General features: G+C 47.3%; 1 protein-coding gene across 1 annotated transcript in view; it reads left to right on the forward strand.

The window, feature by feature from the left end:
- LOC109876623 (E3 ubiquitin-protein ligase pellino homolog 1) overlaps window positions 1–23,743 on the forward strand; it is a 33,127-nt gene extending 9,384 nt beyond the window's left edge. The window contains exons 2-8 of the mRNA XM_031813141.1: window positions 8,778–8,987; window positions 11,496–11,625; window positions 13,475–13,576; window positions 14,932–15,129; window positions 15,372–15,560; window positions 21,798–21,998; window positions 22,968–23,743. Of these exons, the coding sequence (XP_031669001.1) occupies window positions 8,899–8,987; window positions 11,496–11,625; window positions 13,475–13,576; window positions 14,932–15,129; window positions 15,372–15,560; window positions 21,798–21,998; window positions 22,968–23,387 (1,329 nt within the window). The 5' untranslated portion in view covers window positions 8,778–8,898 and the 3' untranslated portion in view covers window positions 23,388–23,743. The remainder of the gene's footprint in view (window positions 1–8,777; window positions 8,988–11,495; window positions 11,626–13,474; window positions 13,577–14,931; window positions 15,130–15,371; window positions 15,561–21,797; window positions 21,999–22,967) is intronic.
- The last annotated feature ends 3,020 nt before the right edge of the window (window positions 23,744–26,763 follow it).

Consider the following 26,763-nt stretch of genomic DNA (forward strand, 5'->3'; position numbering starts at 1 on the left):
TGAGTGATGGTACAGAGCGGCATAGGCAAGATACAGTAGATGGTATTGAGTGCAGTATATACATATGAGATGAGTTCTTTAACAAAGTGGCATAGTTAAAGTGGCTAGTGATACATGTATTACATAAGGATGCAGTAGATGATATAGAGTACAGTATATACGTATACATATGAGAAGAATAATGTAGGGTATGTAAACATTATATTAGGTAGCATTGTTTAAAGTGGCTAGTGATATATTTTACATCAATTCCCATTATTAAAGTGGCTGGAGTTGAGTCAGTGTGTTGGCAGCAGCCACTCAATGTTAGTGGTGGCTGTTTTTCAGTCTCTCGGTCCCAGCTTTGATGCACCTGTACTGACCTCGCCTTCTGGATGATAGCGGGGTGAACAGGCAGGTCACAGTGGTGGGTAGTATATGGGGCTTTGGTGACAAAACGGATGGCACTGTGATATCATCATAATTAGGTGTCGATACAATTTGATACTTCGATTTTTATTGCAATTTGATGTTGAAACATATTGCTATGTTGTATTTACTTCACCACCATGGCCTTTTTTTGCCTTTACCTCCCTTCTCTCACCTCATTTGCTCACATTGTGTATATAGACTTATTTTTCTACTGTATTATTTTTCTACTGTATTTCTACTGTATTATTTTAACCAACACAGACAGTCGGCCTGTAGAGCAGGGTTTTAGAAAGACGGACAAACATCTAGACCTCAAATCAAATGGTATTTGTTACATGCCTGGAATACAGCAGGAATACAGCAGGAATACAGCTGGAACACAGCAGGAATACAGCAGGAATACAGCTGGAATACAGCAGGAATACAGCAGGAATACAGCAGGAATACAGCAGGAATACAGCAGGAACACAGCAGGAACACAGCAGGAACACAGCAGGAACACAGCAGGAATACAGCAGGAATACAGCAGGAATACAGCAGGCCAACCAACAATGCAGTTTTAAACCTAAACAACATGACACTTTTGACAACAGACTTTTAGAAACACAGACACACTCTTCATAGGGATGTTGATTGTTGGTTACCTTGATGCGACCTCTGCTTCATGACCAATAACTCACACTGTGTTGATGTCCCAGCACTGGTAGGATCATTTGCTAGTGAATTTCCCCATCGTAAAGTTATCAGTGGATTTATAATAGACGAGGCCTATCTGTGGATGGCGCATGTGTACAGTACAGTAAGAATGTTGTGTTGAAGTGTTCCACAAACAGTCAGCCAAATCCCAGACCACACACACACACAACCCTCTGCCTCAGCTCTCGACCATTATTTTATTTAACCTTTATTTAACTAGGCAAGAACAAATTTGCAATTCTTATTTACAATCTGGGGAACAGTGCCTTGTTCAGGGGCAGAACGACAACCTTGTCTGCTCGGGGATTCGATCTAGGAACCTTTTGGTTACTGGCCCAACGCTCTAACCACTAGGCTACCTGCCGCCCCAATGCAGGGGGTCAGACGGCCTTCCTAACCCACAGGTTAGTTTCATAAAACACAGCCTTCCTGCTCTCCCAGCCAGGCCCCAGTCCAGTGCTCCAGAACCCCATCCCAGTCCAGTGCTCCAGAACCCCATCCCAGTCCAGTGCTCCAGAACCCCATCCCAGTCCAGTGCTCCAGAACCCCATCCCAGTCCAGTGCTCCAGAACCCCATCCCAGTCCAGTGCTCCAGAACCCCATGCCAGACCAGTGCTCCAGAACCCCATCCCAGACCAGTGCCCCTAACCCCATCCCAGTCCAGTGCTCCAGAACCCCATGCCAGACCAGTGCTCCAGAAGCCCATCCCAGTCCAGAGTAAAAACATTGTTTATCATCCGTATGGAACATCACAGGAGACACAAGTAGCCTGCACACATCCCTTCTCCCTGTCTGGAACACGAATTCCCTCCCAAATCCCAGGTAGCTTACACGCATCCCTTCTCCCTGTCTGGAACACGAATTCCCTCCCAAATCCCAGGTAGCCTACACGCATCCCTTCTCCCTGTCTGGAACATGATTTCCCTCCCAAATCCCAGGTAGCCTACACACATCCCCTTCTCCCTGTCTGGAACACGATTTCCCTCCCAAATCCCAGGTAGCTTACACACATCCCTTCTCCCTGTCTGGAACACAATTTCCCTCCCAAATCCCAGGTGACTGAGATATGATTCCTCCTCTCTTTCTTCTCCTTCCCTCTCTTTTGATATTTTACACATCCCTGCTCATCGATTAGATGGGTTACACAGGAAGAATGAGGGAGGGAGGCAAAGACGGGGAGTCTGTGAGCGGGAGGGAAAGAGAGACTGTGAGAGGTATGTTAGTGTCGATCTCCTTTCCCGAGAGTCCCCTCAGATCGATTACCTGGTCATCAGACTTGTAATCTTCAGCGTGTGCAAACCAATCCTCCTTCTCTGATCCCTCCATGCAACCAGCACACTCAGGAGTCCGGACCGGACGCAGGGCGTAAGCAACAACCAACACACTCAGGAGTCCAGACCGGACGCAGGGTGTAAGCAACAACCAACACACTCAGGAGTCCGGAAAGGACGCAGGGCGTAAGCAACAACCAACACACTCAGGAGTCCAGACCGGACGCAGGGCGTAAGCAACAACCAACACACTCAGGAGTCCAGACCGGACGCAGGGCGTAAGCAACAGCAACCGTAACAGCAACAGCGATGCAGTGCCTTAGAGCGCTGCGCCACTTGGAGACCCGGCCCAATGCGCTTCACTGCTACCATACCTGCCATTGTAGCAGCATCCCATCTATCAGTGACTGGAGTAGCCTACGTTATGCACCTTCTCCCCAACCCCATTCAGAGATCAATGTTCAACAACAGCTTACCTCTTAGCCTGCTCGTTCTCATTTAACTCCACTAACTTTTGTAATTCTGTAGTTTTAATTTAATCTTGCATTGCATTAGTGAACTCTTATTTCACTTGCTACGCATGGAGTCTATTTTTTGGGTGGTTTAACCCCACTGTTCCCCGGTAGGCCGTCATTGTAAATAAGAATTTGTTCTTAACTGACTTGCCTAGTTAAATAAAAAAATAATTTAGAAAATCCCTAATTTTTTGGTAAATGTATCAATGTTATATATATAACCCTACCATCCCTCCCTAATTGGAGTAAACTAATGGACAACACTTAGGCTTCCAGCTTATACACACTATATACATTTACAGACACAGTATATGTTACACTAGTTATCGTTTGCTTGTTTTTAGTCCCATCCTTCAGCTCCCCTCAACCCCTCCCGTCTATCTCTGAACACCATCCAGTCCCATCCTTCAGCTCCCCTCAACCCCTCCCATCTATCTCTGAACACCATCCAGTCCCATCCTTCAGCTCCCCTCAATTCCTCCCATCCGTCTCTGAACACCATCCAGTCCCATCCTTCAGCTCCCCTCAACCCCTCCCATCTATCTCTGAACACCATCCAGTCCCATCCTTCAGCTCCCCTCAACTCCTCCCATCCGTCTCTGAACACCATCCAGTCCCATCCTTCAGCTCCCCTCAACCCCTCCCATCTGTCTCTGAACACCATCCAGTCCCATCCTTCAGCTCCCCTCAACCCCTCCCATCTGTCTCTGAACACCATCCAGTCCCATCCTTCAGCTCCCCTCAACCCCTACATCTATCTCTGAACACCATCCAGTCCCATCCTTCAGCTCCCCTCAACCCCTCCCATCTATCTCTGAACACCATCCAGTCCCATCCTTCAGCTCCCCTCAACCCCTCCCATCTATCTCTGAACACCATCCAGTCCCATCCTTCAGCTCCCCTCAACCCCTCCCATCTATCTCTGAACACCATCCAGTCCCATCCTTCAGCTCCCCTCAACTCCTCCCATCCGTCTCTGAACACCATCCAGTCCCATCCTTCAGCTCCCCTCAACCCCTACATCTATCTCTGAACACCATCCAGTCCCATCCTTCAGCTCCCCTCAACCCCTCCCATCTATCTCTGAACACCATCCAGTCCCATCCTTCAGCTCCCCTCAACTCCTCCCATCCGTCTCTGAACACCATCCAGTCCCATCCTTCAGCTCCCCTCAACCCCTCCCATCTATCTCTGAACACCATCCAGTCCCATCCTTCAGCTCCCCTCAACTCCTCCCATCCGTCTCTGAACACCATCCAGTCCCATCCTTCAGCTCCCCTCAACTCCTCCCATCCGTCTCTGAACACCATCCAGTCCCATCCTTCAGCTCCCCTCAACCCCTCCCATCTATCTCTGAACACCATCCAGTCCCATCCTTCAGCTCCCCTCAACTCCTCCCATCCGTCTCTGAACACCATCCAGTCCCATCCTTCAGCTCCCCTCAACCCCTCCCATCTGTCTCTGAACACCATCCAGTCCCATCCTTCAGCTCCCCTCAACCCCTCCATCTGTCTCTGAACACCATCCAGTCCCATCCTTCAGCTCCCCTCAACCCCTCCCATCTATCTCTGAACACCATCCAGTTTTGATTTCTATTTGCCTGTGGTGTGATATTTCACCAATTTTCTGAACCTTTCTATTCTCATAGATTTTACAAATTTTAAATTAAACATCAACATTTTTGCTAAGAGTATTATTGTATTATTGATCGATTGACTATGACTTTTTAAATCACCCAGCAGTGCTATTTGCAGAGTTGGCTCCAGTTAAATGTTGCAATTCTTCAGCCATTCCTGAACTTGTGACCAAAAACTATTTTGGAGTCATATGGCACAGCTGTCAATTTTTTTGTTCCTAAATGAAATTGCTATACTTTTTTTTATTTATCACTATTTTCTTTAACCAATTTTTGGTTTTTAATGTAGGGCCAACAGGCAAGGTCCTTACTTGCTCCCCCTTCCACTTGCCTCTTCCAGTTCTGCGGTAATGCTGCAATTAGTTGGTTTGTATTTTTGAGTAGAGCAAACATTTCAGTATTTTTGTGTGACAACTCCATTTATGATATCATTTACAAAGATTATACATTTAAAAAATAAATAATAATAATAATAATAATTTTTCCAAATAAATGTTTTTTATAAATTAGTATATTTGAGGTTAACCATAATATTTGTTCTGTCTTTTCTGGTGGATTAAACTGGAATTGCAACCAGCTTTCTATGGTTTGTTTTAAAAATAGCAATATTTTAGAGATTGTTTCATTTTTTAATAACCGAAAGTGAGAGGTTGTGATCTGAATAAATGGGGAAAAAAGCCATTCTTGAACATGGGGTGAGACATTCTTACTAATCTGCTAGAGAAACAGTTTGGATTTTAGGGTCTAATGCTTTAATATTTAATCATTTCTGCCCTCCAAATTCATTATATAAATAGGCCCATTTTAATTTTGTTTGGCTTGCTGTTCCAAATAAAATGGAATATTTCTGCAAATAGATCAACTGGGATATGACTAAAGAGTTAATCCGTTTTTTCACGAATAGACAGGTATTTTCCTTTCCACGGCAGCAAGAGCTTCTCTATTTTTGCTAACTTCCTATTAAAATGTATTGTCGTGAGCCTCTCTGACTGTAGGCCTAGTGAAGCTTTGACTTTTAAAAGTAGTTTTATTAAATTAAGAATTTGAAATATCGTGGTATATCCTTCTATGCAGCAATGTAACATGGATATTTTCATTTTTAAAATAGGCCTGTAATTTTTACTTTTATGAATACTCACACAAGTAATCAAATACTAATGTCTGTTCAGATATTCAAATATTTCAATAACTGTGCCCATCCCCAGTTGAGAGTAAACAACCTAAGTACAGGAGTGTTCTCGCTGAAGGTTGAGAGTTGCCCTTAATGGAGGCTGAAGTGCAGAGAGTTGATAGCCATTAACGAGACTGGCTTAACTATAATATATTCCGCTTAGCAGAACGTTTTGGGATTTGAACCCACTTTCCTGCCGTTACAAGTGCCAGGCTCTACCAACTGAGCTGCAGAGGACCCCTGTTAGTCATTTAACCAGCCAGCCAATTAGCCAATCTACAAACCATTTAGACAGCGAGTCAGCTAACCAGTCAGCCAGCAGCACTAAGTGAAAGTAAGATGACTGATACTGACTTGGCTTAGTACTCTCTCTTAGTGGTGCTGGTAGACTGGGTGCCTGAAAGGTTCGCGGACTGACTAAATGGTTGACTGGGAGGCTGTCTGGTTGGTTGGTCGACTGGCAGGTTGACTGTGATTGACTGGTTAGCTGGCTGTCTGGCTAGTTTGTTGGCTGTCTGGTTGACTTGCTGGCTGGCTAACTGGCTGGCCTGTTGGATATCCCAGGAGGCAGCTGGTGTTTGCCCAGGAAGCAGGCTGTCTGCTGGGGCCACTGATGTGGTTCTCCTTCCCCATGGAGGTCCTCCACCACGCCTAGTCTGTCTGCTTCCTCACCACCAGCCCTTCATCTGGAAACACTCACTCACTCACTCACTCACTCACTCACTCACTCACTCACTCACTCACTCACTCACTCACTCACTCTTACACACTCTCACTCATATATGAAGGGACTTTTCTCTCTCTCTCATGAAATTACTTTTCTCCACTGAGCTGATAACCTAAAAGTTCATTGAGATTCAGACACTTCCTAAAAGAGGGTGTTTGGACTCCTGTCATCAGATTTTGGGTGAGATCTTTGTAGTTGAGTAGCTCCGACCCCTGAGCCTTAGGCTACCCCACACCAGGGGTTCACCAGTGTTTATGTTGATGTGGGCACGAGTGTTATTTTTGGGGGAGACTGTTTCCATCAGGAGGGTGTTGTTAAAGACTTGGGGTGAGGTGAGCGGTTAAAGGTGAGCCGGATCAACAACCTCTGCATCATCAAGACAAGTTGCTTTGTGAGAAGGTGTTAACAGTTAGCCATCTCAGTTGGAAGTTCTCCATTAGTGTTTTTGTGGTTAGTGTGGTGGGGAGTAACATTATTTTAACTTGATGTGAGTGAGGCCTTTGCTTTTTGCAAATGATGCCTTGGCAGCTGAGAGGTATGAAATAGGTTGTGTGTGTGAATCTGTTTCCAGGAAACTGGTCTGATATATTCCATTTGTGAATCACCTCAACTCCCATTTGAAGTGACTTCATCATCGTAGTTCTCACAAGCGTCCCGATCAACAGCCAGTCCAGTGTGCATTCTGAACACTCAAACGTGTCATTGAAGAATAGCACACCTTTCCCTTTCCTTGAACTTCTGAAGGACGGGACTCAACCTGCGTGCCAAACAGGACACAGGCAAATTGTTGGTGTTGTTTTTAGGGGAGAGGGGGACTGCCTGGCTGCACAAAGGCACCGTTGTCTGAGGAAGTGAGGTCACTGTGAAAGCCCTGGGTCGTATTTATTAGGGGAAACGGTAGCAAAACCTTTTGCAACTTGAAACTTTAAGCACCCCTTGTTTTTCTGCCGAGCACATTTGGTGACCACTTGGAGTTTGGTGACCGCGTGGGGGAGTTTGGTGACCGCGTGGGGGAGTTTGGTGGCTGCGTGGGGGAGTTTGGTGGCTGCGTGGGGGAGTTTGGTGGCTGCGTGGGGGAGTTTGGTGGCTGCGTGGGGGAGTTTGGTGGCTGCGTGGGGGAGTTTGGTGGCTGCGTGGGGGAGTTTGGTGGCTGCGTGGGGGAGTTTGGTGGCTGCGTGGGGGAGTTTGGTGGCTGCGTGGGGGAGTTTGGTGACCTCTTTTGGGAGTTTGGTGACCGCGTGGGGGAGTTTGGTGACCGCGTGGGGGAGTTTGGTGGCCGCGTGGGGGAGTTTGGTGGCCGCGTGGGGGAGTTTGGTGGCCGCGTGGGGGAGTTTGGTGGCCGCGTGGGGGAGTTTGGTGGCCGCGTGGGGGAGTTTGGTGGCCGCGTGGGGGAGTTTGGTGGCCGCGTGGGGGAGTTTGGTGGCCGCGTGGGAGAGTATAAACCTATCCTAAGGGGATACACAGACACACAGCAGCAACCGTTTCAACCCCAGACCACATAGCGAACACACACCACACACACACCACACACATGTGTGGGTGTAGTTATCCTTTAATGCAGGTGGCACCAGCCAGAGACCGTTGTTTGGTTAGCGGTGTTTCTGTAGCTCTCATGAGATTTGCAGAGTTTTCTAAGCAAATGGCCACTGGATTGATGCAAATAATCATGGTATCATTCTGCCAGGTAGGTGGCAGATAGGCTGCTTTGTAGTTAACATTAAATTGAGAAGGTTTTTGGGAAAGCCTTTTCATCTACCGGCAGATGGTTATCATTAGCATCATCGCTAACGGCTACACTAAGTGTAGACTAGACATAAGAGCACCACCCTTTCAGAAAGATGCAAGAAATTACTAATCAATGATTTTATTTTACCTTTATTTAACTAGGCAAGTCAGTTAATGAACAAATTCTTATTTTCAATGACGGCCTAGGAACAGTGGGTTAACTGCCTGCTCAGGGGCAGAACGACAGATTTGTACCTTGTCAACTCGGGGGTTTGAACTTGCAACCTTCCGGTTACTAGTCCAACACTCTAACCACCCTGCCGCATTTATGTCTTGTGAGTCACATGGGCAATTTTTAAGGAATGTTATAGTAAGTTCAATACATTTTTGGAGTATTGTTTAATTTGGGTTTAATGTCTGGATTCCACGCCTGGTGCAACGCAGATGTTTTTTTCTAGGGCCCTATTTGTGTGTGTGTGTGTCTTAATGGGTGTGTGGTGGTGTAACTGTCAGTGACTTCCTGTTCAGTGTAAGGTGAGACCTGAGAGATCAGGTGACTTCCTGATGTTGTGAGCTGTGTTGTCCACGTGTGACTGACCTCACGCGCTCTCTTATCTCTATCTAGGGTTGCAGTGGCGACAACCAACAGGCACATGCAGGATGAGGAGGCGGAGCTGAAGCTCAGCTGACCCCACCCATTTAGTGTGACCTCCCTCCTACCCTCACCCATCCAGCCAGCCGGGCCCATGTTCTCTCCAGAGCAGGAAAATATCTCCCCCTCCTCCACCTCCTCCTCCAAAGTGCCGGTGAAATATGGAGAGCTCATGGTGCTGGGGTAAGGAGCCAACCACATAACATTTCACCACTTAGTAACTAACTCAGATACTTATGGCTGTTCCTCTGTTGATGATACTAACTCAGATGCTTATGGCTGTTCCACTATGTTGATGATACTAACTCAGATGCTTATGGCTGTTCCACTATGTAGATCAAATCAAACTTTATTTGTTACATGCACAGAATACAAAAAGTGTAGACGTTACCATGAAATGCTTACTTACATACAATTGGGTAGCTTGGATGAAAACGTGCCCAAATTAAGCTGCCTGTTACTCAGCTGTAAAAGCTAGAATATGCATATAATTAGTACATTTGGATAGAAAACACTCTGAAGTTTCTAAAACTGTTTGAATGATGTCTGTGAGTATAACATGACTCATATGGCAGGCAAAACCCTGAGAAAAAATCCAACCAGGAAGTGGGAAATCTGAGGTTGGTAGTTTTTCAACTCGGCCCCCATTGAAGATACAGGGCGATATTAGTTATGTTTCACTTCCCAAGGCTTCCACTAGATGTCAACAGTATTTAGAACCTGTTTTGGGGATTCTACTCTAAAGGAGAGGCTCATAAGGGCTCTTTGAGTGAGTGGTCTGGCAGAGTGCCACAGCCTCGGTCTGGCAGAGTGCCACAGCCTCGGTCTGGCAGAGTGCCACAGCCTCGGTCTGGCAGAGTGCCACAGCCTCGGTCTGGCAGAGTGCCACAGCCTCGGTCTGGCAGAGTGCCACAGCCTCGGTCTGGCAGAGTGCCACAGCCTCGGTCTGGCAGAGTGCCACAGCCTCGGTCTGGCGCGCTCACGTGAAAGGTAGCTACGTTCCACTTCATTTGTACAGACAAAGGAATTGTCCGGTTGGAACATTAATGAAGTTTTATGTTAAAAACATCCTAAAGATTGATTCCATACTTAGTTTGGCATGTTTCTACGGGCTGTAACGGAACTTTTTGAACTTTTCGTCCGACGTTCGGCGCAACCTGAATGCGCTTTTGGATTTGTTTTCCAAACGCCCTAACAAAAGAAGATATTTGGACATAACTGATGGACATTATCGAACAAATCAAACATTTAAACTTTGAAGAAAGATACAGGTTTTACATATAATTAAAGATACATTGGTTCTTAATGCAACCGCTGTGTCAGATTTTTTTTAAACGTTACGAAAAAAGCCTAACATGCAATAATCTGAGACGGTGCTCAGACGTAAATACACTGCTCAAAAAAATAAAGGGAACACTAAAATAACACATCCTAGATCTGATGATGACGTTGCTTCCTATTCTCTTCAAGGTGGTTATTGTGGGGGGTTGTGTTTAAAAGCACATGCAGGCACGCAGGCATACACACACGTGTGTGTTTGTGTACCTGCGTATGTTTGTGTGTGCTGACTCACTGTTTGTTGTGTAGTGTTGGTCCTGGTCTCCAGGCTGTCAGGGAGATTATTATAGCAGTAGTGTTGGTCTCCAGGTAGATGATTATAACAGTAGTGTTGGTCTCCAGGGAGATGATTACAGAAGTAGTGTTGGTCTCCAGGCTGTCAGGGAGATGATTATAACAGTAGTGTTGGTCTCCAGGGAGATGATTATAACAGTAGTGTTGGTCTCCAGGCTGTCAGGGAGATGATTATAACAGTAGTGTTGGTCTCCAGGTAGATGATTATAACAGTAGTGTTGGTCTCCAGGCTGTCAGGGAGATGATTATAACAGTAGTGTTGGTCTCCAGGCTGTCAGGGAGATGATTATAACAGTAGTGTTGGTCTCCAGGCTGTCGGGGAGATGATTATAACAGTAGTGTTGGTCTCCAGGGAGATGATTATAACAGTAGTGTTGGTCCCCAGGCTGTCGGGGAGATGATTATAACAGTAGTGTTGGTCTCCAGGGAGATGATTATAACAGTAGTGTTGTTCTCCAGGGAGATGATTATAACAGTAGTGTTGGTCTCCAGGGAGATGATTATAACAGCAGTGTTGGTCTCCAGGGAGATGATTATAACAGTAGTGTTGGTCTCCAGGGAGATGATTATAACAGTAGTGTTGGTCTCCAGGGAGATGATTATAACAGTAGTGTTGGTCTCCAGGGAGATGATTATAACAGTAGTGTTGGTCTCCAGGGAGATGATTATAACAGTAGTGTTGGTCTCCAGGCTGTCAGGGAGATGATTATAACAGTAGTGTTGGTCCTGGTGTTGGTCCAACAATGGAAAACAATGGAAAACAGTGATGAGATATCAGCAGAGCTGGATCACACACACACTCATAGCTTAAACCTATCTTTAAATCTAGCCTTTGTACTCATGGGGACCTGGGAAATACTTTTGGGGATTTCCAGTACCCACAAAGATGGTAACACACACACACACACACACACACACACACACACATACACACACAATACAGGCATGTCTGTGAACTCACAGCAACTCCCCCTGCCTGCTCTAGGAACACTTCTTGCTTCCAAAATGGCATCCTATCCCCTTGTTTATCTCTCTCTCTCTGTCTGTCTCTCTCTTTAGGTACAATGGCTCTCTACCCAACGGTGATCGAGGCAGAAGGAAAAGCCGTTTCAGTCTGTCTAAGAGACCCAAGGCTAATGGGGTCAAACCCAGCACAGTGCATGCTGCCTGCACCGCACAGGCAGCTAAGGTAAGACACCCACACACACACACACACACACCCACACACACACCTACAGACACACACACACCCCTACCAGTATCTCTTGTCGTGATTTGTGTTTTGTCTTATATTTGTATTTTTAATTCCAGCACCCTGTCCCTGCAGGAGGCCTTTACCCTGTCCCTGCAGGAGGCCTTTACCCTGTCCCTGCAGGAGGCCTTTTACCCTGTCCCTGCAGGAGGCCTTTACCCTGTCCCTGCAGGAGGCCTTTACCCTGTCCCTGCAGGAGGCCTTTTACCCTGTCCCTGCAGTAGGCCTTTTACCCTGTCCCTGCAGGAGGCCTTTTACCCTGTCCCTGCAGGAGGCCTTTTACCCTGTCCCTGCAGGAGGCCTTTTACCCTGTCCCTGCAGGAGGCCTTTACCCTGTCCCTGCAGGAGGCCTTTTACCCTGTCCCTGCAGGAGGCCTTTTACCCTGTCCCTGCAGGAGGCCTTTTACCCTGTCCCTGCAGGAGGCCTTTTACCCTGTCCCTGCAGGAGGCCTTTTACCCTGTCCCTGCAGGAGGCCTTTACCCTGTCCCTGCAGGAGGCCTTTACCCTGTCCCTGCAGGAGGCCTTTACCCTGTCCCTGCAGGAGGCCTTTACCCTGTCCCTGCAGGAGGCCTTTTACCCTGTCCCTGCAGGAGGCCTTTTACCCTGTCCCTGCAGGAGGCCTTTTACCCTGTCCCTGCTGGAGGCCTTTTACCCTGTCCCTGCTGGAGGCCTTTTACCCTGTCCCTGCTGGAGGCCTTTTACCCTGTCCCTGCTGGAGGCCTTTTACCCTGTCCCTGCAGGAGGCCTTTTACCCTGTCCCTGCAGGAGGCCTTTTACCCTGTCCCTGCAGGAGGCCTTTTACCCTGTCCCTGCAGGAGGCCTTTTACCCTGTCCCTGCAGGAGGCCTTTCTACCCTGTCCCTGCAGGAGGCCTTTCTACCCTGTCCCTGCAGGAGGCCTTTCTACCCTGTCCCTGCAGGAGGCCTTTCTACCCTGTCCCTGCAGGAGGCCTTTCTACCCTGTCCCTGCAGGAGGCCTTTCTACCCTGTCCCTGCAGGAGGCCTTTCTACCCTGTCCCTGCAGGAGGCCTTTCTACCCTGTCCCTGCAGGAGGCCTTTCTACCCTGTCCCTGCAGGAGGCCTTTCTACCCTGTCCCTGCAGGAGGCCTTTCTACCCTGTCCCTGCAGGAGGCCTTTCTACCCTGTCCCTGCAGGAGGCCTTTCTACCCTGTCCCTGCAGGAGGCCTTTCTACCCTGTCCCTGCAGGAGGCCTTTCTACCCTGTCCCTGCAGGAGGCCTTTCTACCCTGTCCCTGCAGGAGGCCTTTTGTCCTTTGGTAGGCCGTCGTTGTATATAAGATTTTTTTCTTAACAACATGTAATTCAATTAAAAACCTACACACAACACCATAACAATACTGCCTTGGTTAACAGTGGAAGTATGTGAACCATGCCTTTACGAACACAGGGAACACCCTGGCTGTTTACGGCAGAGTTGAGTGTGAACTGACCAATGAAGGGCAGCAGAGAGATGTCCTACAAAGTGTGTGTGTCCTTGGAAACACATGTATGTTTCCATCCTCTTAATTAAGTCTTTAAACAGGCCTGTTAAACCACGAGGCTGGGATTGTTGGGGACCATTTGGATTAGTGATTGAGGTGTGTGTGTGTGTGTGTGTGTGAGACGTTTAGAACGCTACTTAGCAGATAGAAATATAACAAAAAGAGCTGAGGACAGAACCTTCTCTGTTAAACATTTCTATACTGAACATTCCTCTTTTCTCAATTTCTTTCCCTGTCTCTGTCCCCGTCCTCCCTCCCTCCCTTTGTCCCTCCCTCCCCTCTCCAGGCTATCAGCAACAAGGACCAACACAGCATCTCCTACACGTTATCCAGAGGTCAGACGGTGGTGGTGGAATATACTCATGATAACAACACAGACATGTTCCAGGTAACTACAAACTCATCGTTCTGTGGGCCCAGTTGCAGAAAACATCCTTAAGGACATTTTCTCTTAAACTTTCCTTCACTTTTTAGTCAGTTGCAGGCAAATTTTCCCTCTTAAATGAAGTGAAAAAGTTAAGGTTGTCCGTGAGGTCTCTTTTTAAGTGCTTCATTCAGTATGGTTTCATCTGCTCACCAGCAGATGTTCAACTTAGTAGTGTTTCTGTTGTCTATACAAAATACTCAGATATCAGTTAAATTAGCCTACCTTTGAAAAGCATAGATATATATTATAGTCGTATCAAGTGTAGGGTGTTATTTAGTCTGGATCATCAGGGTAAAGCACATCTGGAACGTTCTCTCTTCTGGGCTCCTTTCTGCTTTAAACGATAAGCCTGACTCCAGATCATCCCATGTTGGAGAGGGGATGGGGGAGGAACCTGTTAGGGCCGATCTGAGATTTTTACACTGCTTTGGTGCTCTTCACTCTTTCTACATTGTTCTGTTGCTTTATGTTACTAACGACCACATATTTTGAACAATTCGGCAGTTCGGTAAAAAGGGCATTTGGCATGTCGCCGTGATGTCAGACTCTGGTGCTGCGGTCCCGTTTTTAAATATGCTAAACCATAGTTTGTAACATCACAATGTCGCCACCATCAACGATCGCTGTCACACATCGATAGACGATAAAATCTTAGTCACCCAACCCTAATGTAGTGCACATCTTTTAACCAGGGCCCATAGGGCTCTGTAGTGCACCCTATTCCCTAAGTAGTGCACTTCTTTCAACCAGGGGCCATAGGACTATTAGGGAATAGGGCGCCATTTGGGACCTATCCATATTCTTATATTTATGTGAATGTATTGGCTTGTGTTTGTACTTTCAAATGTGTTGTGTGTTAACTAGTTACAGTATGAAGTTAGTAAGTATTGTCTGAGTCAGAATGACCCATGGGGCAGGAGCCTGTTTCTGTGAGGCAGTCCCTTGATAAGACATGAGTTATGAGCATAAATAACATATTACCTGTTTCGAATGGAAGTAGATTTAAATCTACCTGTGCAGTCAATGTCTCTAAACACATTTACGTCCTCTGTCTTTTCTCTCTCCCCATTTCTCTCCTTCTCTCTGTCTGTCTCCCACATAAAGTCAACCTACTTGTAACATATTGTCTTTTCTCTCTCCCCATTTCTCTCCTTCTCTCTGTCTGTCTCCCACATAAAGTCAACCTACTTGTAACATATTGTCTTTCTCTCTCCCACCGTTCCCCTCCCTCTCTCTGTCTGTCTCCCACATAAAGTCAACCTACTTGTAACATATAGTCTTTTCTGTCCCACCGTTCCCCTCCCTCCTCCTGTCAGATTGGTCGTTCCACAGAGAGCCCTATAGACTTTGTGGTAACTGACACGGTGGCAGGGAGCCAGAGTAACTCAGACACCCAGTCAGTCCAGAGCACCATCTCTCGCTTCGCCTGCCGTGTCATGTGTCAGAGGACGCCCCCCTACACCGCACGCATCTACGCTGCCGGCTTCGACAGCTCCAAGAACATCTTCCTAGGGGTGAGTGGGTCGGGGGGAGGGGGGAGTGGGATGGGGGAGGTGTGTGTGGGATGGGGGGTCGGGGGGGGTGTCACTAAAATGAAAATGGGGGGGATTTTCACCTCCCTCTTTGATTTGTTAAAATGTTCAGAAAGGTACATGCATACCACACAGTACAGTAAATCTTGACACTAAATTAACAATTTACTTTCTATTTCCCTCTCTAACCCCCCCCCCCCCCCCCTTGTCCCCTGCCCCCGCAGGAGAAGGCTGCTAAATGGAAGACGTGTGACGGTCAGATGGACGGTCTGACCACCAACGGCGTGCTGGTGATGCACCCTCGCCACGGCTTCACGGAGGACTCCAAACCGGGCGTCTGGAGAGAGATCTCAGTCTGCGGTAACGTCTTCACCCTCCGAGAGACCCGCTCCGCTCAGCAGCGGGGCAAGATGGTGAGACACACACACACAGGGCAAGATGGTGAGAGACACACACACACACACACAGGGCAAGATGGAGAGGGGTAACGTGAAAACACATTCTACTCTAAAGAGAGAGAATGAGAGAGAGAGAGAGAGAAATATGTTTTTTTTTCACTACTTGTTAGCAATTCCAAATGGCAGCGCAGGTCTTTATCAAGCATCATCCCACCTCTCCTCTTTCACCTCTCTTCCTCTCATCCCTCTCTTCATGTCTCCCGATGCAGCAACAAATGAACGAGTACATTATGTTAACCATGTGTGCTCCAGCATTAAAGAACCCACTTCCTATTTCATAGCTGATTGGCTGTTTTAGATACTGGGGGGGCACCAATAGAAACATCTTCATATTTATCTGTCTCAAAAGGAAATCTAAAAAGGCATTAAATTAGATTTGTGTCCTTTCCGATCTACACAACCTATTTTTCCAAATTAATAAAAATGAAGATGTATTGATCGTGTGTCTTCTCAGCCCAGACTTCATACTTGGTGAAAGCACCGTTTGACGGTCGTTACAGCTGTGAATCATTCTGAATAAGATTCTACCGAGCTTGAACAACTCTTAGCCCACATGAAAGTAAGGCCTGGGGGAGTGTGGTATATGACCAATATACCACGGCTAAGGGCTGTTCTTAGACACAACGCAACGCGGGAGAATGAGAGAGATGTAGCTTCGGTCTTTTAGTTTTGAACGGGTTGGGCTAGAGACGAGCGGTTTCCTGCATTGTAAAGGTACAACCACGGAGACACAACCATGCTCTGTGTGTTTCTATGGCAGTGGCTCTGGTATAGCTAAGCCCAGAGCCAAACAGTACCAGAGGCTCTGGTATAGCTAAGCCCAGAGCCATACAGTACCAGAGGCTCTGGTATAGCTAAGCCCAGAGCCATACAGTACCAGAGGCTCTGGTATAGCTAAGCCCAGAGCCATACAGTACCAGAGGCTCTGGTATAGCTAAGCCCAGAGCCATACAGTACCAGAGGCTCTGGTATAGCTAAGCCCAGAGCCATATATTAAGAAATAAATGACTCTGGCTAACGGTTTTCACAGACAAAGTAAAATTATACAAATGACTTTTGCTCCTGATGCTCACCTCTCAAATGTAACATCAGCCTGAGAACACTGGACCTAAAACAACCACACAGATATAACCAAGTGACGTTTAATGTTTCACCTGACCGCCACTAGTGCTCCCAAGTCAAAAGTCCACTGGTCACGTTAATAAGTGAGTGTTTAAAAAATAAAGTTTCCCAGTGCAGACTTCCTCAAGGCCTCGGCACACCGGTTGGGAACCACGGATCTACAGAATGCCACAGGAAAATGACCTCTTGTATAATGTAGTGCAGTCACCTACCTTCCCTGTTCCCTCCTGTATAATGTAGTGCAGTCACCTACCTACCCTGTTCCCTCTTGTATAATGTAGTGCAGTCACCTACCTGCCCTGTTCCCTCCTGTATAATGTAGTGCAGTCACCTACCTGCCCTGTTCCCTCCTGTATAATGTAGTGCAGTCACCTACCTGCCCTGTTCCCTCTTGTATAATGTAGTGCAGTCACCTACCTGCCCTGTTCCCTCCTGTATAATGTAGTGCAGTCACCTACCTTCCCTGTTCCCTCCTGTATAATGTAGTGCAGTCACCTACCTGCCCTGTTCCCTCCTGTATAATGTAGTGCAGTCACCTACCTGCCCTGTTCCCTCCTGTATAAAGTAATGCAGTCACATTAATAAATAAACCTCCACACAGCTGCAGGGTGCAGTAGTGCAGTCACCTACCTGCCCTGTACCCTCCTGTATAAAGTAGTGTAGTCACCCACCTTCTCTGTATCCTCCTGTATAAAGTAGTGTAGTCACCCACCTTCCCTGTTCCCTCCTGTATAATGTAGTGCAGTCACCTACCTGCCCTGTACCCTCCTGTATAAAGTAGTGTAGTCACCCACCTTCTCTGTACCCTCCTGTATAATGTAGTGCAGTCACCTACCTGCCCTGTTCCCTCCTGTATAAAGTAATGCAGTCACATTAATAAATAAACCTCCACACAGCTGCAGGGTGCAGTAATGCAGTCACCTACCTTCCCTGTTCCCTCCTGTATAAAGTAGTGCAGTCACAGTAATACCTCCACACAGCTGCAGGGTGCAGTAATGCAGTCACATTAATACCTCCACACAGCTGCAGGGTGCAGTAATGCAGTCACATTAATACCTCCACACAGCTGCAGGGTGCAGTAATGCAGTCACATTAATACCTCCACACAGCTGCAGGGTGCAGTAATGCAGTCACATTAATACCTCCACACAGCTGCAGGGTGCAGTAGTGTCATGGGGAAGAAGAACAATACCACTTCATCATTTATCCTGAATTTAAAGAGGCAATCTACAGCTTAAACAAAACCCAAGTGTCACCGGTTACTGATGTGGTAAACAGCCGAGGGAGGGGCTGGAAAAATGGAACCACTCATGTTCACAGACATAGTTATGGATACGAGGACTGACCATCCATGATGTCCGACGTCTAGTTTTAGCCATGTTGTGAGGCTATACAGTGTTTGTTTACATTTACGTTGTTTACAAACAGCGAAGGATGACAAGCTTATATTTGGAATTCTGATGAGGTACGACAGTTGAACTAAGCTAATTAGGCACATTATAAGTTATATTCTTCAAGACTCAATGGGTATTATATAAAACAAAAATATGTCAAATGTATGTACAGTATCAATCACAGATGGCCCTATTTTTTATCTGCTACTTTCAGCTCCAAATGAAGAAGCCTGGTAAGCCTTAGCAAGACCCTTTTTACTGGTCTAAACATTTAGTTAAGGAAAAAGGCAAACTTGGGACAAGAAAATGTTTAGTCTTCTCCTTGACATGTCTTAGGTTTAGTGTGAATGTCAGTGATTAGAGGCTGTAGCCTAGTTGATTAGAGGCTGTAGCCTAGTGGATTAGAGGCTGTAGCCTATGGCAGTATACCCAGCCTGTAGTTGATTTGAGGCTGTAGCCTATGGCAGTATACCCAGCCTGTAGTTGATTTGAGGCTGTAGCCTATGGCAGTATACCCAGCCTGTAGTTGATTTGAGCCTGTAGCCTATGGCAGTATACCCAGTCTGTAGTTGTTTGAGCCTGTAGCCTATGGCAGTATACCCAGCCTGTAGTTGATTTGAGCCTGTAGCCTATGGCAGTATACCCAGCCTGTAGTTGATTTGAGCCTGTAGCCTATGGCAGTATACCCAGCCTGTAGTTGATTTGAGCCTGTAGCCTATGGCAGTATACCCAGCCTGTAGTTGATTTGAGGCTGTAACCTATGGCAGTATACCCAGCCTGTAGTTGATTTGAGGCTGTAGCCTATGGCAGTATACCCAGCCTGTAGTTGATTAGAGCCTGTAGCCTATGGCAGTATACCCAGCCTGTAGTTGATTTGAGGCTGTAGCCTATGGCAGTATACCCAGCCTGTAGTTGATTTGAGGCTGTAGTCTATGGCAGTATACCCAGCCTGTAGTTGATTTGAGGCTGTAGCCTATGGCAGTATACCCAGCCTGTAGTTGATTTGAGCCTGTAGCCTATGGCAGTAAACCCAGCCTGTAGTTGATTTGAGGCAGTAGCCTATGGCAGTATTCCCAGCCTGTAGTTGATTTGAGGCTGTAGCCTATGGCAGTATACCCAGCCTGTAGTTGATTTGAGGCTGTAGCCTATGGCAGTATACCCAGCCTGTAGTTGATTAGAGCCTGCAACCTATGGCAGTATACCCAGCCTGTAGTTGATTTGAGAGTGTAGCCTATGGCAGTATACCCAGCCTGTAGTTGATTAGAGCCTGTAACCTATGGCAGTATACCCAGCATGTAGTTGATTTGAGGCTGTAGCCTATGGCAGTATACCCAGCCTGTAGTTGATTTGAGGCTGTAGCCTATGGCAGTATACCCAGCCTGTAGTTGATTAGAGCCTGTAGCCTATGGCCCAGCCTGTAGTTGATTAGAGCCTGTAACCTATGGCCCAGCCTGTAGTTGATTAGAGCCTGTAACCTATGGCCCAGCCTGTAGTTGATTAGAGCCTGTAACCTATGACCCAGCCTGTAGTTGATTAGAGCCTGTAACCTATGGCCCAGCCTGTAGTTGATTAGAGCCTGTAGCCTATGGCCCAGCCTGTAGTTGATTTGAGGCTGTAGCCTATGGCCCAGCCTGTAGTTGATTAGAGCCTGTAACCTATGGCAGTATACCCAGCCTGTAGTTGATTAGAGCCTGTAACCTATGGCCCAGCCTGTAGTTGATTAGAGCCTGTAACCTATGGCCCAGCCTGTAGTTGTACATTTAGATAGTAGTATTTCCAGGCTATATGACAGCATGTGTCTGTTAAATGGGATGTGACTGGTTCTGTGTGTCCGTCGGTCGGTCAGTAGAGGACTCTGTCCACCAGGCAGGTGACTGGGGAAAACAGAAGAGGTCAACACTGCAGCATAGTGTCCTACAGTATGCCCTTCACACACATGCACAAACCATCCACACAGATATGCGCATGCAGACATGTTCACACACACACACACACACACACACACACACACACACACACACACACACCACCAGAACCCAGTGCCAGTGGGCCTGTTTGTCCTTCCCCAGTCTGAGTGTTCAGGGTTGAAGTGATTGTAATTAAGGATAGACCCATAGGAGAACACACTCACACCCTCCCCAGGGCCTGGAGTCCTTACAGTATGTGTTGACAAAAGTCTGCCTTGATTTATAATGAGAGTGTGACATGATTAATGAGTGTGTGTGCAGGAGATGCCAGTGCTAGTGTGTGTTTGAGACAGGATGTGAGTTTGGTGTCGTGTAAGGGACAGGATGTGAGTTGGGTGTAGTGTCGTGTAAGAGACAGGATGTGAGTTTGGTGTCGTGTAAGAGACAGGATGTGAGTTTGGTGTCGTGTTTGAGACAGGATGTGAGTTGGGTGTAGTGTCGTGTTTGAGACAGGGTGTGAGTTGGGTGTCATAAGAGACAGGATGTGAGTTGGGTGTCGTGTAAGAGACAGGATGTGAGTTGGGTGTCGTGTAAGAGACAGGATGTGAGTTGGGTGTCGTGTAAGAGACAGGATGTGAGTTGGGTGTCGTGTAAGAGACAGGATGTGAGTTGGGTGTCGTGTAAGAGACAGGATGTGAGTTGGGTGTCGTGTAAGAGACAGGATGTGAGTTGGGTGTCGTGTAAGAGACAGGATGTGAGTTGGGTGTCGTGTAAGAGACAGGATGTGAGTTGGGTGTCGTGTAAGAGACCGGATGTGAGGTGGGTGTGTGTCAGTAATGTGTACCAGCTCTCCAACCTCCATACAGAGATGTGGAGAACAGATGGGCTAGCCTGCCATCTACAGGGCTATATGAGACACTACACCCCTTCAACACTGTGCTCCTTAAAAGTACTCAGAGATGCACAAAGTAAACAGCAATATTGTCCGGTCCATTTCCTCAACAACTAAGAGCGTTGAAGCGCGCGGCTAAACTTCTCCGCTGTTTTGATCTCATAGCTCACACCTTGTAGCAGTGTGAAGAGCACCTGTGTACATGCAGAGATACTCAGTGTGACTGAGAGAGTGGAGTCATGCACAGATACTCAGTGTGACTGAGAGAGTGAAGTCATGCACAGATAGTGTGTGTGACTGAGAGAGTGGAGTCATGCACAGATACTCAGTGTGACTGAGAGAGTGGAGTCATGCACAGATACTCAGTGTGACTGAGAGAGTGAAGTCATGCACAGATACTCAGTGTGACTGAGAGAGTGAAGTCATGCACAGATACTCAGTGTGACTGAGAGAGTGAAGTCATGCACAGATACTCAGTGTGACAGAGAGTGAAGTTATGCACAGATACTCAGTGTGACAGAGAGTGAAGTCATGCACAGATACTCAGTGTAACTGAGAGAGTGGAGTCATGCACAGATACTCAGTGTGACTGAGAGAGTGAAGTCATGCACAGATACTCAGTGTGACAGAGAGTGAAGTTATGCACAGATACTCAGTGTGACTGAGAGAGTGAAGTCATGCATTGTGCTCATCTCAATATCTGCTCTGCTATTTGTGGTAACGTCATATCGCTGAGTCTCAGTTTACATTTTGTTAAAGTGTAATCATCTGAACATTTTGAAAGTAGGTTTAATGTGTGAAGTTCTGTTCTGATGAAATGACGCGTATGGTTGTGTATATTGTTGCGTGTTTTGAAGATTGTCCCCTCTCCCCTCAGGTAGAGGCAGAGAGCCAGGAGCTGGTGGATGGCTCACTGATAGACCTGTGTGGAGCCACGCTCCTGTGGCGCACGGCCGAGGGCCTGAGCCGCACCCCCACCATCAAACACCTGGAGGCGCTACGTCAGGAAATCAACGCAGCCCGGCCCCAGTGTCCCGTCGGCTTCAACACCCTGGCCTTCCCCTCCATGAGACGCAAGGCGAGTTCCCTCCCTAATACAATGACAATACAATAGAAAATATGCCCCCCCCCATGCTCTTATCCAAAGCAACTGCAGTTATTAGATACAGATATTTAGTCATTTAGCAGACTCTTATCCAGAGACACTACAGTAGGGAGTCATTTAGCAGACTCTCTTATCCAGAGACACTACAGTAGGGAGTCATTTAGCAGACTCTCTTATCCAGAGACACTGCAGTAGTGAGTCATTTAGCAGACTCTCTTATCCAGAGTCACCACAGTAGTGAGTCATTTAGCAGACTCTCTTATCCAGAGCCACTACAGTTAGTGTCTAGGTGGGACAACCACATCTCAGTCATAGTCAGTACATTTCTCCTTAATAAAGTAGAAATCAGTAAAGTCAGAGCTAGTAGGGAAAGACCAGTTGTAGAGTAGAGAAGGCAGCAGGGGGTTTCTGTAGGGAAAGACCAGTTGTAGAGAAGGCAGCAGGGCGTTTCTGTAGAGAAAGACCGGTTGTAGAGTAGAGAAGGCAGCAGGGGGTTTCTGTAGAGAAAGACCAGTTGTAGAGTAGAGAAGGCAGCAGGGGGTTTCTGTAGAGAAAGACCAGTTGTAGAGTAGAGAAGGCAGCAGGGGGTTTCTGTAGAGAAAGACCAGTTGTAGAGTAGAGAAGGCAGCAGGGGGTTTCTGTAGAGAAAGACCAGTTGTAGAGTAGAGAAGGCAGCAGGGGGTTTCTGTAGAGAAAGACCAGTTGTAGAGTAGAGAAGGCAGCAGGGGGTTTCTGTAGAGAAAGACCAGTTGTAGAGTAGAGAAGGCAGCAGGGGGTTTCTGTAGAGAAAGACCAGTTGTAGAGTAGAGAAGGCAGCAGGGGGTTTCTGTTCTATATGTTTTCTAATGTATCCAGGTGTTTTTGTTGTTGCTGTATGTGTTGCTGGTGACTCTTCCATTCTCCCCTTATGGGATTACTCACGATGTATCTCATCTACTGTAGGACACCCCAGATGAGAAGCAGCCGTGGGTCTATCTCCAGTGTGGCCACGTCCACGGTTACCACAACTGGGGAAGCCACCGGGACAGAGACAGGCTGGACCGGGACAGAGACAGGCTGGACCGGGACCAGGAGGAGAGGGAGCAGGGCTGGAGCAGGGAGTGTCCTATGTGTCGAGCCACTGGGCCGTACGTTCCCCTCTGGTTGGGCTGCGAGGCAAGCTTCTATCTGGACACGGCTCCGCCCACCCACGCCTTCTCACCGTGTGGTCACGTGTGTTCCGAGAAGACGGCTATGTTCTGGAGTCAGATCCCGCTGCCACACGGAACACACACCTTCCACGCCTCCTGTCCCTTCTGCGCCCAGCAACTGAGTGGCGAGCAGGGATACGTTAGACTCATCTTCCAGGGCCCTCTCGACTAGGGGGACTATTTGTCCTTGGTCGGAACTACTTTCCGTTTTGGTCGCAAAGGAACAACGCTTAGAACTTCCAACTGCCTGGGATTTTGGGGCGGGGGGGGATTTCTGGAATGTTCTCTCCGTTTCTGTTTGTCTCTCTGTGCTTTTAAGTGACCTTTTCTATTTTAGATTTTTATTGGGAATGAAAACAAAGATTTCTATATTTTCATGTGAAACAAGAAGAGAAAGAAACCAACACTACTGGGTGATATCATTTAGTTTTCTGAAAGAACTGTAAACTGTATTTATCTATTATACTGATATATGACCACATATGGGTTTATTCTCCTTTGTTGTTGCAATATCCATCCTTATACATCTTTAAGACTTCAAGTCCTTTATTTCTGCCCAGACTTCAAATCAAATCAAATGTATTTATATAGCCCTTCGTACATCAGCTGATATCTCAAAGTGCTGTACAGAAACCCAGCCTAAAACCCCAAACAGCAAGCAATGCAGGTGTAGAAGCAGACTTCATAGTAACTCAACCAGAAAATGAAGATAAAGCTACATTAGTTATCCTCCTTTACTCTTCTTGGTCAATATGCTTCACTTCAATACTCTTTTTAACATTTTTATTGTGCTTATTAGACTATAATAATCGCAGATCTCAAGTTCAAGGGTCGTATTCACTCGAAGCTGAACAGAAGCAAACAGGAAGGGACCAACCTCCATTGGTCCAATGAGAAACGTTTGTTTTCCGTTGCAAAACGTTTTGCTACGGTATGCAGTAATGAGTACGACCAAGGTGTGTTTTGGGGGGTTCAGTTTTGCGTATAGTGGTATGCGTCGTGCCCCCCCCCCCCCCCCCCCCCCCATCATGGATCTATTGAGTATCCATGACAACGTCCTGTCGTATTGAAACCTCTGTGTTGTCTGTCTGATGGGGAGTTCTGGCTGTGTGTAAGGGGGTGAAGTTTCCCACTAAGTACTGATCTAGGAGCTGCTTCTCCTCCCCCAATCCTAACCTTAACCGTTAGTGTGGAAAATGTGAAACTGACTTAAGATCAGCATCTAGGGGCAACTCCACCAGAACACCGTGTTATAACTGTTCATTCTTTCCCACAAGGCATTGCCATGACCTTTCACATTTGAAGAAATAGATTTGGATGCAGACTTCCTACTTTTCGAGCAACCTGGGGTTTGTAGTCCCGTGATTGAGTATGATTGACAGCTATGGGATTGCTGTCTGTAGTTTTGATTGAGTGTTGAACACACACACTGTTGCCTGTGTAAAGACAGACGGGTCATGTTGAATGTCATTCTCTTCTTGAGTATCTAGACGTCACGATAATTCTGAATGCAACAGTATTTATAGGGACAAAATACCTCAGTGTAAAGTAGTCCTTCAAGTAGTAAACTTCAACCTTCAGGATTCAGAGGGGGGGGGGGGGCATTACATAGTATAACTTGTCTACGGATGGTATTTGATCATGTTTTCACAGTATGGGTGTGTATTTAGTGTACAGTATGGGTGTGTATTTAGTGTACAGTATTTTGTGTGTTGTGTTGTATACAGAGGTCTCTCCACTGCTCTCTGAATCTGACTGATACTCACCTCAGGGAGAACACACACACCTCTGTCTGCTGTATAGACACACACACACCTCTGTCTGCTGTATAGACGCACCACACACACACACCTCTGTCTGCTGTATAGACGCACCACACACACACACCTCTGTCTGCTGTATAGACACACCACACACCTCTGTCTGCCGTATAGACACTCCACACACACACCTCTGTCTGCTGTATAGACACACCACACACACACACACCCCTGTCTGATCTATACACACACACACCACACACACACACCCCCCTGTCTGATCTATAGACACACCACACACACACACACCCCTGTCTGATCTATAGACACACCACACACACCTCTGTCTGCTGTATAGACACACCACACACACACACACCCCTGTCTGATCTATACACACACACACACACACACCCCTGTCTGATCTATAGACACACCACACACACCTCTGTCTGCTGTATAGACACACACCACACACACACACACACACCCCTGTCTGATCTATATACACACACACACACACACACACACACCCCTGTCTGATCTATAGACACACACACACACACCCCTGTCTGATCTATAGACACACCACACACACACCTGTCTGCCGTATAGACACACCACACACACACACACACACCCATGTCTGATCTATAGACACACACACACCTCTGTCTGCTGTATAGACACACCACACACACACACACCTCTGTCTGCCGTATAGACACACCACACACACACACCTCTGTCTGCTGTATAGACACACCACACACACACACCTCTGTCTGCCGTATAGACAGACCACACACACACACCTCTGTCTGCTGTATAGACACACCACACACACACACACACACACACATGTCTGATCTATAGACACACACACACCTCTGTCTGTCCCATAGATACACACACACACACACACACACACACACACCTCTGTCTGCCGCATAGACGTCCTAACAGACACTCCTCTGTCTGGCCCATAGACATCCTAACAGACACTCCTCTGTCTGGCCCATAGACGTCCTAACAGACACTCCTCTGTCTGGCCCATAGACGTCCTCACAGACACTCCTCTGTCTGGCCCATAGACGTCCTCACAGACACTCCTCTGTCTGGCCCATAGACGTCCTCACAGACACTCCTCTGTCTGGCCCATAGACGTCCTAACAGACACTCCTCTGTCTGGCCCATAGACGTCCTAACAGACACTCCTCTGTCTGGCCCATAGACGTCCTAACAGACACTCCTCTGTCTGGCCCATAGACGTCCTAACAGACACTCCTCTGTCTGGCCCATAGACGTCCTAACAGACACTCCTCTGTCTGGCCCATAGACGTCCTCACAGACACTCCTCTGTCTGGCCCATAGACGTCCTCACAGACACTCCTCTGTCTGGCCCATAGACGTCCTCACAGACACTCCTCTGTCTGGCCCATAGACGTCCTAACAGACACTCCTCTGTCTGGCCCATAGACGTCCTAACAGACACTCCTCTGTCTGGCCCATAGACGTCCTAACAGACACTCCTCTGTCTGGCCCATAGACACACCACACACACACACACCTCTGTCTGGCCCATAGACGTCCTCACAGACACTCCTCTGTCTGGCCCATAGACATCCTCACAGACACTCTCTCCTTGCAACAGACTTCAGAGGATACCTCATCGGTAGTTAAAGGTGTCTGTCTTGTCTTCTACAGCCCACTGTCCACAGCCTCATGTTTATACTCTATGTAAGTACGCAACACAAGCCGAGCCAAATGGCTGTTAGGGTTTATTGT

Source organism: Oncorhynchus kisutch, unplaced genomic scaffold (assembly GCF_002021735.2).
Source record: "Oncorhynchus kisutch isolate 150728-3 unplaced genomic scaffold, Okis_V2 Okis04b-Okis11a_hom, whole genome shotgun sequence".
In the NCBI taxonomy this organism is placed as follows: Eukaryota; Metazoa; Chordata; class Actinopteri; order Salmoniformes; family Salmonidae; genus Oncorhynchus; species Oncorhynchus kisutch.